Genomic DNA, 15,090 nt, shown 5'->3' with positions numbered 1-15,090 from the left:
TTAAGTCATGAAAGTAACTGTAATGTTAGTGGGATGTCCGTTTTAGCAGAAAATGCAAAATACATTAAGTCTGTTTGGCATACATAAGTCTGTCCCTTTCCCACTGCCAAGTCCTCCAAGGAATTTGTGCGCCAAAGTTCATCATTACATGTAATAAAAATCGTCCAAGACAGCAAAAGGAGAGACTCATCTAGATGTATCCTATTTTCACACCATCCATAAAATCCACACATTAAACGTGCTCTCTAAGAAAAAAAAAAAACAAACCCGAAACAAACATGCAAACAGACCATTTGTATGGTAAGTGTTTCCATGATCAGCATTCTCATTAATTTTAACTTTTCTTAACCAACTAGAATCAGAACAGAGCTGTCTTAACAGCTTTGTGGCAGGTACGCTATGTGTTCCAGATAGGATAAAAAGCCTTGGATGCAAGTTTTCAGTGCCCAGATGTTTTCATAAATGCGTTAAGAGATGACATTGGCAGGCCTACACACTTCTTTGTGGAGCAGCAGACTCCAGGTATGTTTCTTGGTGATGGAAGAATAGCATATTTGCACTTCCAGAATGTATTTTTCATGGAAGATGTAGAAACAGAACTTACTCCGACTCACGGGTCCCGTCACATTTGATAGATAAGAGCAAATGCTTGTTGGGACCATTAGGCTCAGGGACTTTTCAAGCTGCTTCTTCTCTAAGGCTTTGTCTGCGTGCAGGTAGCAAAGGGGGGGGGGGGAAGAAAATCGCTACAACCCTTGAGGTCTGCAGTGGTGCTTGAGACTTTGAAATCCTTCGAGGCAATTTTACTGTCAACAGCACAATGACTCAGTGGTAACAGTATCAGCGCTGAAAGAGACAGTACAGACAGGGTAAGAGCAGGAGAAGAGCATTAGGAATAGAGAGGTGAGGCAAGTGGCACGTCACATGTCATCAGAACCATCGTTTAGCTGTACGTTCAAATAATGGCTATAATTAACAACAGATGTTTGAGGAAGGTGCTTACAACCCTGAGGTGAACAAGGACGGAATAAACTGTCCACAGGGGAAGGTTTCCTACTAGAAAATAGGAAGAAGTTATTTTAAGTGACAGAGACTAGCATGCAAGCTGCCCATTAAGTGCAGACATTGTTCAGAAGGATTTCTTCCGATTTGTCCATTTCTCCTGCAAAATACAGTAAGAGATTCTGTATTTTCAAGAGTTAAACAATTCAGACATCAAAAAAAGATAACAGCAAAACAAGAGGGAAATTGTCTCCTGTTGTCATATTGTGAAGAAAAAAAAACCCAGAAGCACAACTTGAGCCCTCTAATTCATTATGCATACCTCTAATTAAGGCACTTATTTGCCTATTCTCCGCTCATCTCTTTCTCCACGCAAAACAGTGTCAAATCACTCTAGAGCACTAATTCTGCACTACTGCCTTCAGATGTAGTGACTCCAATTAGATACAACAGTCTAAAGGAGGTTCTCGGACAGCGTAACCGGCTTTCGCTGCATTACGGTAGCGCTGGGAAGCATCAGGGCTGATGCCAGCCCTCTACCATGCGACTAAGAGATGGTACAACCACCACAGAAAGACCACGGATCCATGTGCTAAAACCTCCCCATTCAAAATAGGAGGCGTACAGACAGATGATTAGAGCATACTGTGGGGCTGCCTTTTTTTTTTTTTTTTTTTTTTAAAAGATACAGTTAGGGCTTTTATTTTCTGTGACAACTTCCGAGTGCTAAACTAAGTTGATTCAATAAAGCCCAGGTCTTTTTGTTGAGTAGATGCCATTAGTTTTAAAAGCTACTAATACGTACGAGTGGCTGGATAACTTGGCAGTTCCCTTTTTATATTCTCTCCCCCACACTTAGCGTCATCCTGATTAAGAGGATCCATAAAATGAAATAAATTGCTATAACGTACACAGAGGTGTATCACTCAACTACCTTTAAAGGGACATTTTCAGAAGCTCTGCTGACCTCACGCTACTCCTATTTAAGTCAGGGGTGCAGCACCCTTTGACTCCAAATAGGAGGCATGTTAAACTGATTCCCAGCACTCCTGAAATTATAGACTGTCATCTGTTAAACGCCGTATTGAAAAGCCACAAGTGAGAAATTGATGCCAAGACAACAGTCAAATGAATAAACTGAGAGGAGCATTTTGCTATTACTTAACTAAAAAACAATTATCACACTGCGAATACTATGCTACTTCCTCTCTAAAATATGTCATATTGGACATCTTAAGTACTCATAAAAAAAATCCAATCAGAACAAGACTGATAACCCTGGAAGGACAAAGACACCCCTAAAGGAGTTTTCACAGGTCAAAGGGTAACAATGACAGAAAACAAAAAAGTTCAGGAGAGTAAGCTTTCTTTTAAGAGTACGGCTAAAGTTGAGCAGGGCATAGAAACCATTATATTACTTCTCAACCTAGCAGTCTAGGCTTTCTTCACAGGTAGACCAGACTAGAAATCTGCTCAGGTTTGTTACCAAATGGAATGAGACCACTTTCTAGTCAGGATCAAGAAATTTCTCGATACTATGTCATTAAGAGCCATGGACCCGACGCGTTTGAGGGTGATCAAATTTACTCATTTAACACGTTCTCTTCCCTGAGGGGAAGACTGTGATCGTTGTAACTACGCTTCAAAGGCCCTCCAGTTTAATCACAGTTGCTGGATCAGTTACCTGCAAAAGGGTAAGACTCACACCAAGACAAGGGTTGTTCTTCCCTTCCACGTGGACCAGAGCCGTTCTGCAATATGCAGTGTACATGTGCAAGCACTCATTAATAAAAGCTTACTGCTAGCCTAGCAAAGGACCACGCTGGGATGAGACCACAGATGCGGAAGTGTCATGTAAGGTTCTTCCTAGAAACAGGGAGTATTAAAAGTTAAAACGTCCTCTTAAACAGCTCATTTCACACTAGCACATTGTATAGGTGTAAGCAAGATTGTCTGCACCAGATTCTAGCAAAAATGGAGCCTGCATTAAGGTCTCTAGGAAATACTGCAGGAAAAAGTTTTTAGCTTACTACAATTACTACAATGTTTAGCTTACTCCACATTTGGCACCAAGAATACCGTTTCTCCCCGCCACTGGCAAGAGCAGTAACGCATCACTGCTTATACTGTTCCTTATTACTTCACTAAACCACTTCCGCTACCTTCTCTCCTTCCAGTACATAAGGAGCAAGCAGGTAAAACGGATGCCCACTCCAGCAGTACCATTTATTGGCCTTTGACAAAATTGGACATACTAGTACTGGAAAAGAGAAATCATTATTTGCAAAATTTATCAAGATCAGAGCCCTATAATCCTTACTCATGCAAGTCTTACGGTTTATAATGAAACTAACAGCATCAGCAAAAACAGCATATATCAGGTGAGGTACAGAAAGAACCAGATGCCAAGAATAAGTTGTAATCACTCACAGATACCCAGAGGCAGCTCTCAGTAACTCAATTAGCCTTAGTGGAGTTTTGCTGGATTTGCATTAATAAGGCAAAGAGCAAAGGTTAGTCCCCAAAATCTTTTAGAACAGCTGAGAGTAATTTAGAAGCACAAGATAGCAGCAAAGAAGATAAAACACTACACATCCAAGGAGGATGCAACCGAGACAAACTTCCTTGATTCACTCTGCACTGGGTTTATGCAGACTGAATAAAGCCCAATGAGATTATTTTCCTAGAAAAGAAGGAAAACTGGTCTGAGAGAAAGCCTTAGAGGAATTTGGCAAGACTAGCTTCAGACCGCTTTCATCAAGAGTACTACTGGTCTCTTTAAGAACAAAAGGTTTTTTATACTTTTTTGCAGGCTGTTTTACTCTCTCATATGCTTATAAAGTAACTCCAAAATCAGATTTTTGTGAAATGAGGTAAAGATCTCATTTCGTGAGACAAAAACGGTCTATTTTTCCAACACAGGGAACTGCCACAGGGTGCTGCAGAGACTAAGGTGAATCTCCTTAGAAAGGGAATTGACAAGGGAATTCAGGTGATGGTTATCAAACATGACAGACCAGATGCTTAGGAAGCCCTTCAACACTGATTGCCAGAAGCTAGCAGTGTGCAATATGAAAATCATTACTTTGCTTTAATAACAAAGTATCTTTTCAGTAAGGAAGTAGTTCTTAAACCACTATTGCCTATAGCTATTCTCCTGACTGATCATCAAAATGACTGGAGGTAGCCATTCCTAAGGTGCAACGGTTAGGTTAACCTTCATGAGAAGTGATCATCCTCATTCTTGATCCTGTTGCATGCCTTTAAACTAATGAGATCACATTCCCCATCTTTTCCTCTACAACAAGCTTCCTAAACATGAGGTTTTCTTCAAACCAAAAATGAGTTAAAACAAAAGAACTCTAAGAACGAACTAACTTCTGGACTACACAGAACAGAGAGAACCAGGTCCTGGCAACATGGTCTCCTTTTCCTCCTATTTCAGTCCATCCTACTCAGCTCTGCAGAGCAAGGCAAAAATCACGTCGCAGCCATCCTCTCCCCCATTTTCCGCTCTGCAAATCCCAGGAGCTTCATGGTCTAGAGCTCTGCTGGCTTTAAAGGGAAGCAGTCTCTCCCCTCCTCTCCAGGAGGTGCAGCGACAGTGGGAGTGCAAGAGTTCAACACTACAGATGTGACACATTCCCCTCTGCTGTACAGCCAATACAACAAGAAGATCCCCTCCACCACCCCAAGATATTTCTACCAACTCTGACAGAACTGTGGGTCCTTCTGTAGAAGGATGCAGTTAAAATAAGTCTCCAACTGCAAAACGAATGTGGAATTCCACTGACCAAAAGTTTTAAGTTGTTTTAAGGAAGGAAAGGCTTTACTAAGCGTCAGATTCTTCTCTAAAACATATTTATGCGTGGAAGAGACGGCTCAGCCTTAGAAGCAGTCAGCTCACAAACTGGCTTTGCCCTTCTCTTGTCTAATAGCCCAAACAAGGACGGGTATGTTGCACCAAGAAATTTGGAAAGATTTTTTTTGCCATGTAACATCAGTCTTGCAATCTGCTGGCCCTTCCAGTCATCTCCCTGTTGTCTCGAGTCCATATAGGAAAGGCACGATTTTTTGCCTTCTTGTAAGTGATCAGAGCTGAACCAGTGAGGCTGCTTCTTCCTGCATCAGTTTTCCCTTACCTGGGGCGATCAGACACTCAAGAGTTCTGCCAGGTACTTGGCTGCAAAAACTGGTACAAGCTTGCTTCAACGCATATTGTCACCGAGATCGTTTTTCTTCCCCTGCTTTAGCAGATGATATTCAGAGTTTATGAAAAAACAAAGCTGAGAAGCTATTAAGGATTTCTGCTGGCTTTACTTACACTGTTCTTCTATGATCTATAAGAAGCAGAGGGGAAATACAGTAATACCCGAACCTTTGTCTCGGCCTACTCGCCGAAGGATAATGACATGCTACTTTGTGCCCCTATTACAGTCCCAGAAATAATGAAGGCAATAAAATAATGAAAGCAATGAAAGATATGGCCAAGGGCAAGGAGCACAGTGACAATGGTGTCTCTGTTGAATTCTACGCTGCTCTGAAAGTGGATATATTGCTGACACTGCACCACATATGGAAAATATGGAACTAGCAACCAGTTAGGTGAAATTTTTCTGCTGTAAAGATCTAACATCGCAGAGTGGTGATATCCTTTCATCCTAAGCTTCTAGCACAAGACAAAAGGGAACCCTCAAAATGGAAGTGTCTCTAAAATTTGGAGGCCTCATGCTTAGCTCAAGTTCTGCTGGAAAACTCCTCATTACCTCTTTATTGACACTGAAGGATGCTATATCTCCATGCATAGACACATAAGCTGCAGCACCACAGAATTATACATAAAGATTCAGGCAGAAGGAGGAGATTGCTTTTTAGAGAAACACAGCATGAAAGCCTACTGTAATGGAAGGGTTAATCTGATAAATACAGACTTTAATGAAACACGTTTTTCCAAGTATGCAACATCTTTTAAGAATTGGAATGATTACACAGGCTACAGCTTTAAGAATAGTCAAATGCAGCTTACTTGGTAAGAAAAAAAATTAAATATTCGCTTGTATGCATAGTCAGCACTTCAGTAACTGCTGAAGAGAGCTTTGTTTTTTTCCAAATAATTCACTGAAGTTCTTGAACATGAATTTCCTTTGAGTGAACGGTTTAGAACACTGAACTACATGAAACTCTCTTCTTTCAACTTATTTGAAGAGGCTTTGACAGGAGCAAGCCAGAGTACGAACGGACTTTTGGAAGCCTGTGTCACATTTAAGCAGACTTCTCCAAACAGAAGCCAGGAAGTCATGATAAATAAAGAGAGAAAGTATGGAAAAGAAAAGCAAAGACCTCTTTTCCTAGACAAATGTTCCATCAGCAGGAGTCCCATTATTCGTTATAACAATCTTTAACTTGTAACGACTCTGAAGAAGACTAATAACAGACTGGTGGGAACAGATGGAGTGGTGCTGTTAATTATAGGCACTTAGCTGCATCAGACCCCATGAGTTATTACTAACATTTCCCACTAGGGAGGGGAATCACTTGCTTTTAAGAAGTATGTTGCTTACTAAGCTGGGAACATTACCAGACAGGAGTGTACTAATCAGTACTCTTAACAATTCAAGACAGAACTCAACTGCAAACAAAATATATGAAAATACTCACTAAACCCTCACCGCCCCCAATCTATTTTCCTCCCCCAATCTCGCTTCTAAAAATAAAGTTCTTCCACAAGGATTTAAACTCAGCTCTCACTAATTTAATCTCCCTACTACTCAATGGAAGAAAGCAACAAACCTTTACTGACAGCATTAATTTTCCTAGCATCCGACTAGCAAACAGATAAAATGAAGTAAAGGAAAACAGCCCTAGCGTGCATGATGGAAGGCACGCAGACCTCCTGAAGGGGTTGTAAGTAGCTTTAAGCCAAGAACCTGCATCAAAGTGATTCAGCACAGAAACAGATGTTTCCGTCTTCGCTAAGCGGGATACGACTCCAGACCACTCGAACGCTCCCTTTCCTATTACACAACCTAAACGTCAGTTTGAGGTCCGAGTTTCATGCTGCATCCCCACAGCCCAACAGAAGACTAACCTCTCCTCCCTTCTACTTGTCAGCAAAGTATCCGAAGTTACTAAACCCTCTGCCTGCTTGAGCATAATCTGTATTTCTCCGTGTTATATATTCAACAAGAAGTTGCTTTTGCTTGTAATCATCACGGTACAAAGGCAACACCAAGTTTTCTTGTTGCGAATGCTTGTAAGAGTTCAAACAGAAGCTTTCGTAGGTGATGCAGAAAGCATCTCCAAGAGGACACCTATTCAAAAGGCCCTTTCAAAAAAGCAGTAAGGAACAAATTATTGGCTATCAGGAAGCCAAATGACTCTCTGAAAGAGTGCAGTTTTCAAGATCCTGAAGGTGTGCCTTCTACGAAAACCTGCTACGCCCCTTAGGTGCTTTAGGCAATGCCTTTGTAACATTAATGACGGTAGAAATTTTAGATCCTTAAAGAATCCTTATTTTCTGCTAGCTGAATGAACGTCAGGAAACTGGAATGAATTTGTGAATTCTTCCATCGATAATCAACCCACTTGCGGTGTACTCTTTAGCTAAAAGGACTTAGCCATAAAGGTCAAGGGGAAGTGATGGCTTTTACATCCACTGTGAAAGCAGGTACTAGGGAAACACATTAGAAAGATGAATAAAAAACCAGAACTTGGGATAGAAGTTCTCAGAACAACTGTGCAGCAAAGCACACACTATACAAAACACTAAAGCAGACCGCACGGCAGATAACATGACAACAGCTACGTGCTAGTTGGGGGATGCTATACAAGTCATCACCCCTTGGAGGTTATTTTATTTGAAGAAATACAACCTGCAGAGCTTGCACGTACAGAAACAGGTACTGATAGTTGCACATTTGTTCTGCCCATGCTTTTAGATGGATGAACAAGACGGCTATACCTGGCAGCTCATACCTGTGACGGCACAGAGCCGGTAACAGCACAGAGCTGGGGCAGCTTTCTCAGCAGGAAGCAAACGTAGGAAGCGCAAACAGGGGTTGTGATCAGCGGACAGCATTACTTTTGCTGTAACTTCTAACATCCAACAGATCTCAGCTTATATGTAGACAGGCAACAGCTTACCTTTCTACAGGCACTGACCACGTACCCCAGGCAAGCAAAGTCTTCCTAACAAATTCAGTGGAAGCTACACACACAAGAAATTCAAGAATTTAACGTGTTCTTCCCTCCTCTCCCAGGAGATTCACCATAATCTTCCAAATCATGCTTAATATAACAATGAGCAAATTCATTCTCCACTGATACACGGGGTACGACCTACTCCATGCATCTAACAATGCAACACACACGTTTCTTAGAGGAGAAGTACTTATATTTAATCAAAATTCTTGTCACTCATGAGATGAAAAATACACACTTCGTGTTAAGGGAGCATCAATATTAGGGCAGCTGGTGAAAAAAAACGGAGAGAATTTTCTCAGGAAGTCCATCCACAAATTGGAAGGGGGGGAATTTCATATATTTAATACTTACATTCAAACTTGAGGACCCAACATCCAGTCAGAACAGCCATCATGCATTTGACAGTACTTGGAATTGGAGCATCAGGGATAACAAGGTGAGTTACTAGAAGAAAGATTATATGAGGACTAAAAGCCCATAAAAATCAGAACCATGCGCAGCTGAAAAGCATCAATCGCCACATACAATAAACAGGCCATAATTATTTAGCAATCACCCCTTCCAGTACAAATATGATTTTTGAGTCTCTTTTTTAAGAAGAGATATGTCTGCAGAAGGGCCATTAGAAATTTTGTGGCTTTTAACATATACTTGCTGTGAAAAAGTAAAGTCATTTTTACAGTTCCAAGCTTACACTTAAGTCTTCGAAAGCAAGCCTAGGTTTATGGGGCAATATTTTTCTACCCTTTTTTAATTATACTTAACTCTGTCAGGAGTTTTTACTATTCATTTCAGTGCTTCAGCATAAGACTCACAGAATGCAACTCACAACTTTGGAGCAGTAATCAGGGTATGGAGGGAACAGGGGAAAATTACCTCAGCATTTCCTTCCTTCATGAGCAGGAGCAATACCCCAAAGAAATAAACTAATAGCATTAAAACGCGGGATTAAGATAGTGATCCCAAAACAGAAAAATACACCCAAGCCCTGTAAAATGGGTCTCCATCATCTTAATAAAGAACAATAATGTTTGAAGGAAGGTGGCAGGTGAGAAGAAAGTTGTCAACTTATAAACAGTGACACACTCGGAGGGTGCAAGACTCGCTGTGTAACGCTCGATTCTAGAAAATAAAAGCTTAGAGGATGCCTTATATGTCAAGGGACTTTAAAGTCAAGTCTTAACACTCCTTCCAAGAAGTGTAAAGAGAATAGGTCTTTGAGTAGTTAGGGGTTTTAAATAGTAGACGTAGCATCAAACTGCTCGCTTCCCCTAGAAGTCTCCTGCCTCAGTAAGCAGCCAGGCAAAAGGATGCTCATGTTCAGGTCTGCAGACTGCCTCCTCGGACTCGGGGAGGAAACAGGCCACTGAAATACAGCTTGCTTTTTCCTCGCCTCGCCAGACCTTAAAAAGAGGCTCTCAAGAGGCTCATACAGACAGCGGGGCAAGTCCCAACAAACAATCAGCAGTCATTTTTTCCTGTGCCTTTCTGCAAGAGAAGCGCATAAGTGTCTTATTATACATGCAACACTACACACCTTCATTCTACTACTGCCATAAATAATTCAAGGATATTATTAGGAACGATAAAAAAAATTGTTGCAGCTAATATCTTAACAGATAAAGTGCAGAAATGTAGTTGCTTATGGTACTTGGAAAGAAATATTTCAACAAGAGTACCTACCTGTGCTGTTAAATTCAGTACAGCTTCGAGCTTTCAAAATTGTTGCTAGTTTGTTCAGCAATTTCTGTTGCGCTGAATTAAGATTGCTCCCGAGTATACCAAGAGGCCCTTCCCTTGGCTGGCTAGGGCTCATTGGCTGCATAAAAAACACACACACACACACACAGAAAAAAAGAGTCCTACATAAGCTGAATGTTCAGGAACATAAAGAAAACAACTAATCTGTTTGACAGTTTTATTAAATATAGAATAAGCATTTTGAAAAACAATTCATGGCAAACTTAGTGGACAGGGTTCATAAATAAATCTATATATAACAAACTAGCTCTAGAGTGAGAGTTGACATTATAGGTACTTTGCTTAGTTTATGGAAGGTGCCAAAACAATTTTTGTGTATCAGTTATTAAGAAAAAGACTAGCGTGCACACATGCAGCTAGCTGAGTGTTCTGTGAACAGCCATGCTGACTGTATGTTGGAGGAGAAAAAAATTTCTCAATGTAGTAAAATCTCCTGCTTTCAGCAAAGCAGGATCAATAGACATACTATCAATATGTTGAATAACCTATATGTTTAAGGCCTGTATTTCCTTATACTAAAAAGTCTCTAATACATTGCCCTGAAAGTAATGAATGCTTAAGGTTTTTATGCAGAGATATTATTAATGCAAAGTAGGAGCTGCTTGCTTAAATTTTATCCCAACAAGGATGCGGTTACTTCCCAACTCCTGGGTCTTGGTAAGTAGTCCCAGGCCCCAGCACAAAGACATACCTTTGAGACCCAGTTATCTTCAGATGAGCCTCAGACTGGGGATCAAGTCACCCGTAAGAGCCAGTAACCATCCACAGACACACACATCCCCTAGCAAATGCAAAATCTAACTTTGCTGGCTTGCAACAGAAGAGCTGCATTACCTTGCATTTGCTACAGTCGAGAGGAACAGTTTAACACGCTCTTGCCAATTTAGTTGCACTAGTTTGCTTTTGGCCAATGAGGATCTCATTACCTCAAAGAGGAAGAATCATAACAGGCTGTATATCCTGAAGCAGAGTAGGATGCTTAAAATAAGCCAGCTCAGTTTAATCATCGTTCATTAGGAAGCACAAAGCATTTGATACACGCTAACTTGTTGAGTCCGGATAATCTGATACTGCTTACAAGTCCTCAGACACCTTTGGCAAAAAATTAAATATGCTCTTTTCAGCTACTGAATTAACATCTTCATTGTTGGGCAAAGGAAGATACTGGAACAGCCCGCTGAAGACACACAAAAAGCACCTGGAGCAAAGACTGCCACAGCTTTCAGCCAGTTTGGCGAACAGAACAAGTTTAGGTATGCAGAAAAAACAACAACCAATAACAAAGCTCAATTAACATTACTTCTGGAATAACACAACATAGTAGTTACTCTCCTTTAACAAAGCAGCACTGCAAAAAGCTCCCTTTGTTTTCCCAGATAAAGCCACTATAACACAGAATATCACGGCATGCAAGTGTCCTGCATACGTTCCAGAAACATTAAGCTTCAACGTTTTGTCCAAGTTAGCTTCCCGACTGATTCTAAGCCTCCCTGTAAGGCAGGTGATGTACTCTACTTAAGTCTAAGCCTTCAACACTTACAGGATGAACTTACGTTTTTAAAAAAAAACACACTCACCTCAGAGGGTTGGCTAAACGAAAGTGATGCGTTCCTCACTGGCAACGTTAGCACAGACTTCATCTTTTCACTTTCTGCATAGTCCACAGGCCGCAAACCAGATATATTACTGGCAAAACAAGCACAGACGGATTTAAGTAAATAAAATGTGACTTGATTCTCAACTAACTAGGTGCATTTGCTGGGTGGTTTTTCTCCCCCACTTTCTTATTAATATGCAATTTCAGCTAAAACATACAAAGCTTCAAGTAAGAACTGCATGCAAGACAGATGGATACTGAATTACAAGCTGCTGCATTCAGCTGAGGAGAAAGATGTTCAGAGCAGCATGTTAAGTTAAATAAACTATAGCCCTTGTTAAACTGCTTTGAGATGCACTTTGATATCATTCACAGACCCAGAAATTTCACCTCTAATCTTTCACCGCAGTCACAGAACCAAGAAAATGCATTTCAACTCCAAAAATAAACACGCATTCTGCATCCGAACCCACCAAGTGTTAGGCAGCAGCCAAAGGAAAACATTCGCTAAAAGCCAAAACACATACTAAATAACAAGTTAAGCCTTGGTAACACGACCCTTTATGAGCATTATCGCCATACTCCTCGTCCGCTTCCCTACGCGCCTGAGCTTTGCGTATATCAACCCAGACGCAGAAAGCACACTGCCAAAACCTGCTGCTCTACCCCCGTTTCAGCTAGTGTTTCCTTTACTTCTCATCGGGCAAGCCAAGCGCAGAACCACAGGCAACTGCAGATCTATCAGCGAGGCCCATTCATTGGGCAGCTCTTGATGGCTAACCCTTTGGCCTTCAAAGACGCCTCAGAAGGTCCTACTTACTGTGTTAAACGTTTGAGCTTGACACGGTTATGCTTGTACTGGAAATACTATTTGCCTCCTACTCAGGAATCGTGACTCCCTCCCACGCCCAGAAGTGGAGTGTGTGTCTTATATTCCTCCAAATATCATTCCACAGAACAGGGAGAGCCAACTCATTCAGCTTTTAGTTGGCTTGGTAATTTCGTTGATTACCAGTCATATAACACGTATCTCTGAACGTTGTATCTTCCAACATAGGCACTTTTCTAGTTAGCAGATACGCGTCGAGATCCCTTTCCTCCCCCATTCATTCAACACCAGTCAGACAGACGTGGTTTGCTATAAACACAACATTGAGCGCAGCCGTGACTTATTTCCCCTTTGCACAACTTTGCAGCAGCAGGACAGTAGCAAGGGGAGGAAAACGTGAACCTGCAGAACAGGTATAACAATGGCTGTTAGCAAACACGCTCCTCTGCCAGGACTCAGGGAAGATGCTCTGCTTGCTTTGCCCTTTGCGAGAATAACGGCTGCTCCAGCCGATCCTCTTCTCCCCACCTCCGGCGGCTCTAGCTCTCCAAAGGCATGAGACGACCTGTTAGGAAGGGGAAAGCCTGTCACTGAGAACAAAGCCCGGACTCAGCATCTGCAGCCTCGCAAGCCGAGTCATCAAGACAACAAAGTCTTTAAAGAGGTCAAAAAACAGCTGTAGCTTTGGAGCACTGTCTCTTACTTAACCACACGTCCCTGCACGGAAAGGGAATCGATGATGATTTATAGGGGATTCCACATAAGGCCACAGCCTGAACCAAAGCTCAAATCATTCGGTCTTAACTTTGACTTAACTGGGAGGTTTTGGCCAGTGAAAAGTTGAAAGACGGCTCGGACCCTTCTATGCTCCCGACTGACCACAGCTTGCTGACATGCGCTCTTCGGAAAACAAACGATCCGCAGAAACCACCCCGAGAAGAGAGTCTGGGCTGCAGTCGCCGATGCCACGAGGTCGGCGCCCCCCCAGCTCGGCTGCCTCCCTAACGAGCCAACAGCTAGCATAGCACAAGTTCTGCGCGCGGCAAGATAATTGGGGAAATCTCAGCCCAGCCCTGGCAGTTGCAGCCCGTTAAATATTGTCCTGCTGTTCCCGCTTTGTCGTGCGTCAGCGGGGTAGCTTTTGGCCTGCCTTCAAATAAGGGCCATATCTGACTAACCGCGGCAGGACAGGTCCTTTGAACAATGTATCCAGAGAAACAAATATTAGCTTGCACGCTAACGTCTTTAAAATGCATGGCTGACCTTGTACTAAGAACAGAGCAGGGGGGAAAACCCCCCACTACGCCAGCTGGAGAGGTTGGGGAGTTCTTTCCTCCCTCTCCCCTATAATCAAAACTACAGTGGTGTCCTCGACTGCTAAAAAGGAGAAAAAAAAAGAAAAAATCTCATGAACATTTCAGTTCAGGCCATCACGGTTAAATACAGAATAGTGTCTTTTTGCCAATTAAACTGTACAGAAGGGAACTGCAGCTCCACCCTCTGTATTCACTTAGTTGTGAGGCTTTTTCCCTCCCTTTTTTTTTTTTTTTAAAAGAGCATTTCAATCGCTTCTTACCAGCGCACTGCAAATGCCACCTTGTCAGTCTGCAGTATCCCAGAGCTGGTGGCTGCGCCTACGACGTTAAGGTGCAACGGCTAAACCGCGGCAAGAAATCCAACAGCTCAGGTTTCAAATAAGCCCATCGCTGTTGGGTAAGTGAAAGAGCAGCTGAGACATGAGAGAGAGGAGAGTTCAGGAAGAAAAAAAGAAAAAAAGAGAAGAGAAACAAACCCCAAGACAGGGAACACCCCCAGACAGACTCGAGCACAGTATTTAATTTACCCATCCTGTGCGAAGAATAAGGTCAGAACAGATTTGTTCTTTTTACAGAGGCGCCCACTAACTATCCAAGAAGTAAATAACCATAAATCAGAAAGAGACTTTGTCTTAGTCCCTGCAGCGCCGGTACAGTTATTAGTGCAGGTAGCTGAGGAACCATTTTCGGCACGCAAGAAGTGGCTGTTTTTTAATCCTGTGAACAGGATGAGGGAACAGATAGATGGAGCCACATGAACAGCTGTACCAGCAGAGCTGGGGATATTGTACAGGAACGAGAAGCACAAGCTGCTGCCAAGAAGACATGCTCAGTTCTGTCTTCATTCAGTCAAGCTAAAGAAGAAGAGAAATCTCCCACCTTGTTCAGGATGAAAAAAAGTGAGTTTTCATCTAGTTTCTCAAGCGAAACTAAGCAGGAAATATGCATCAAGTCCCCTCCGACACATAAAGGCAGCGTCTTTAGGAACATCTATGATAACATTTTCCTGCCCCTACTATAGGTCGCGAGTTTTTTCAGAACGGGTCTAAACGCGTGCGACGGCTTAACGAGCTGCACGCTCAAAGACGACGGATGCAGTTGCTTCTGCAGGAGCATGTCTGACACCAAAGCCAGAATACAAGGTCTCTAAAAACACTTCTGTCTACCAGAGCGCAAGTGGGCTTTCTGCAAGTCAATTTAAACATTCAAGAGTCAGATGTATCCTTTGATGCAAACAGTCTCTTATTAGTCAGTCATCAAGGTAGTGAATAGTCGGTGGAGGGCTCTTACAGCTAGAACAAATTCCAATCAGAGCAGAAGGCTGGCTGCGCCGAGAACAAAGACGAGCCCGATGAAGAGCCATGCAACATCATCCGAGTACG

General features: G+C 42.2%; 1 protein-coding gene across 3 annotated transcripts in view; it reads right to left on the bottom strand.

The window, feature by feature from the left end:
* Nucleotides 1-15,090, bottom strand: part of BARD1 (BRCA1 associated RING domain 1) — a 47,007-nt gene that overhangs the window by 3,880 nt on the left and 28,037 nt on the right. For all 3 annotated transcript variants that reach the window (XM_068947876.1, XM_068947877.1, XM_068947878.1), the window contains 3 exons: nucleotides 11,544-11,652; nucleotides 9,889-10,024; nucleotides 8,557-8,649 (listed from right to left, as the gene is read on the bottom strand). In XM_068947876.1, the coding sequence (XP_068803977.1) occupies nucleotides 8,557-8,649; nucleotides 9,889-10,024; nucleotides 11,544-11,652 (338 nt within the window). The remainder of the gene's footprint in view (nucleotides 1-8,556; nucleotides 8,650-9,888; nucleotides 10,025-11,543; nucleotides 11,653-15,090) is intronic.

The sequence above is a fragment of the Struthio camelus genome, chromosome 6 (assembly GCF_040807025.1).
Source record: "Struthio camelus isolate bStrCam1 chromosome 6, bStrCam1.hap1, whole genome shotgun sequence".
NCBI lineage: Eukaryota > Metazoa > Chordata > Aves > Struthioniformes > Struthionidae > Struthio > Struthio camelus.
The sequence above is the reverse complement of the archived record's forward strand: the minus strand, read 5'-3'. Positions and strand labels throughout refer to the sequence as shown.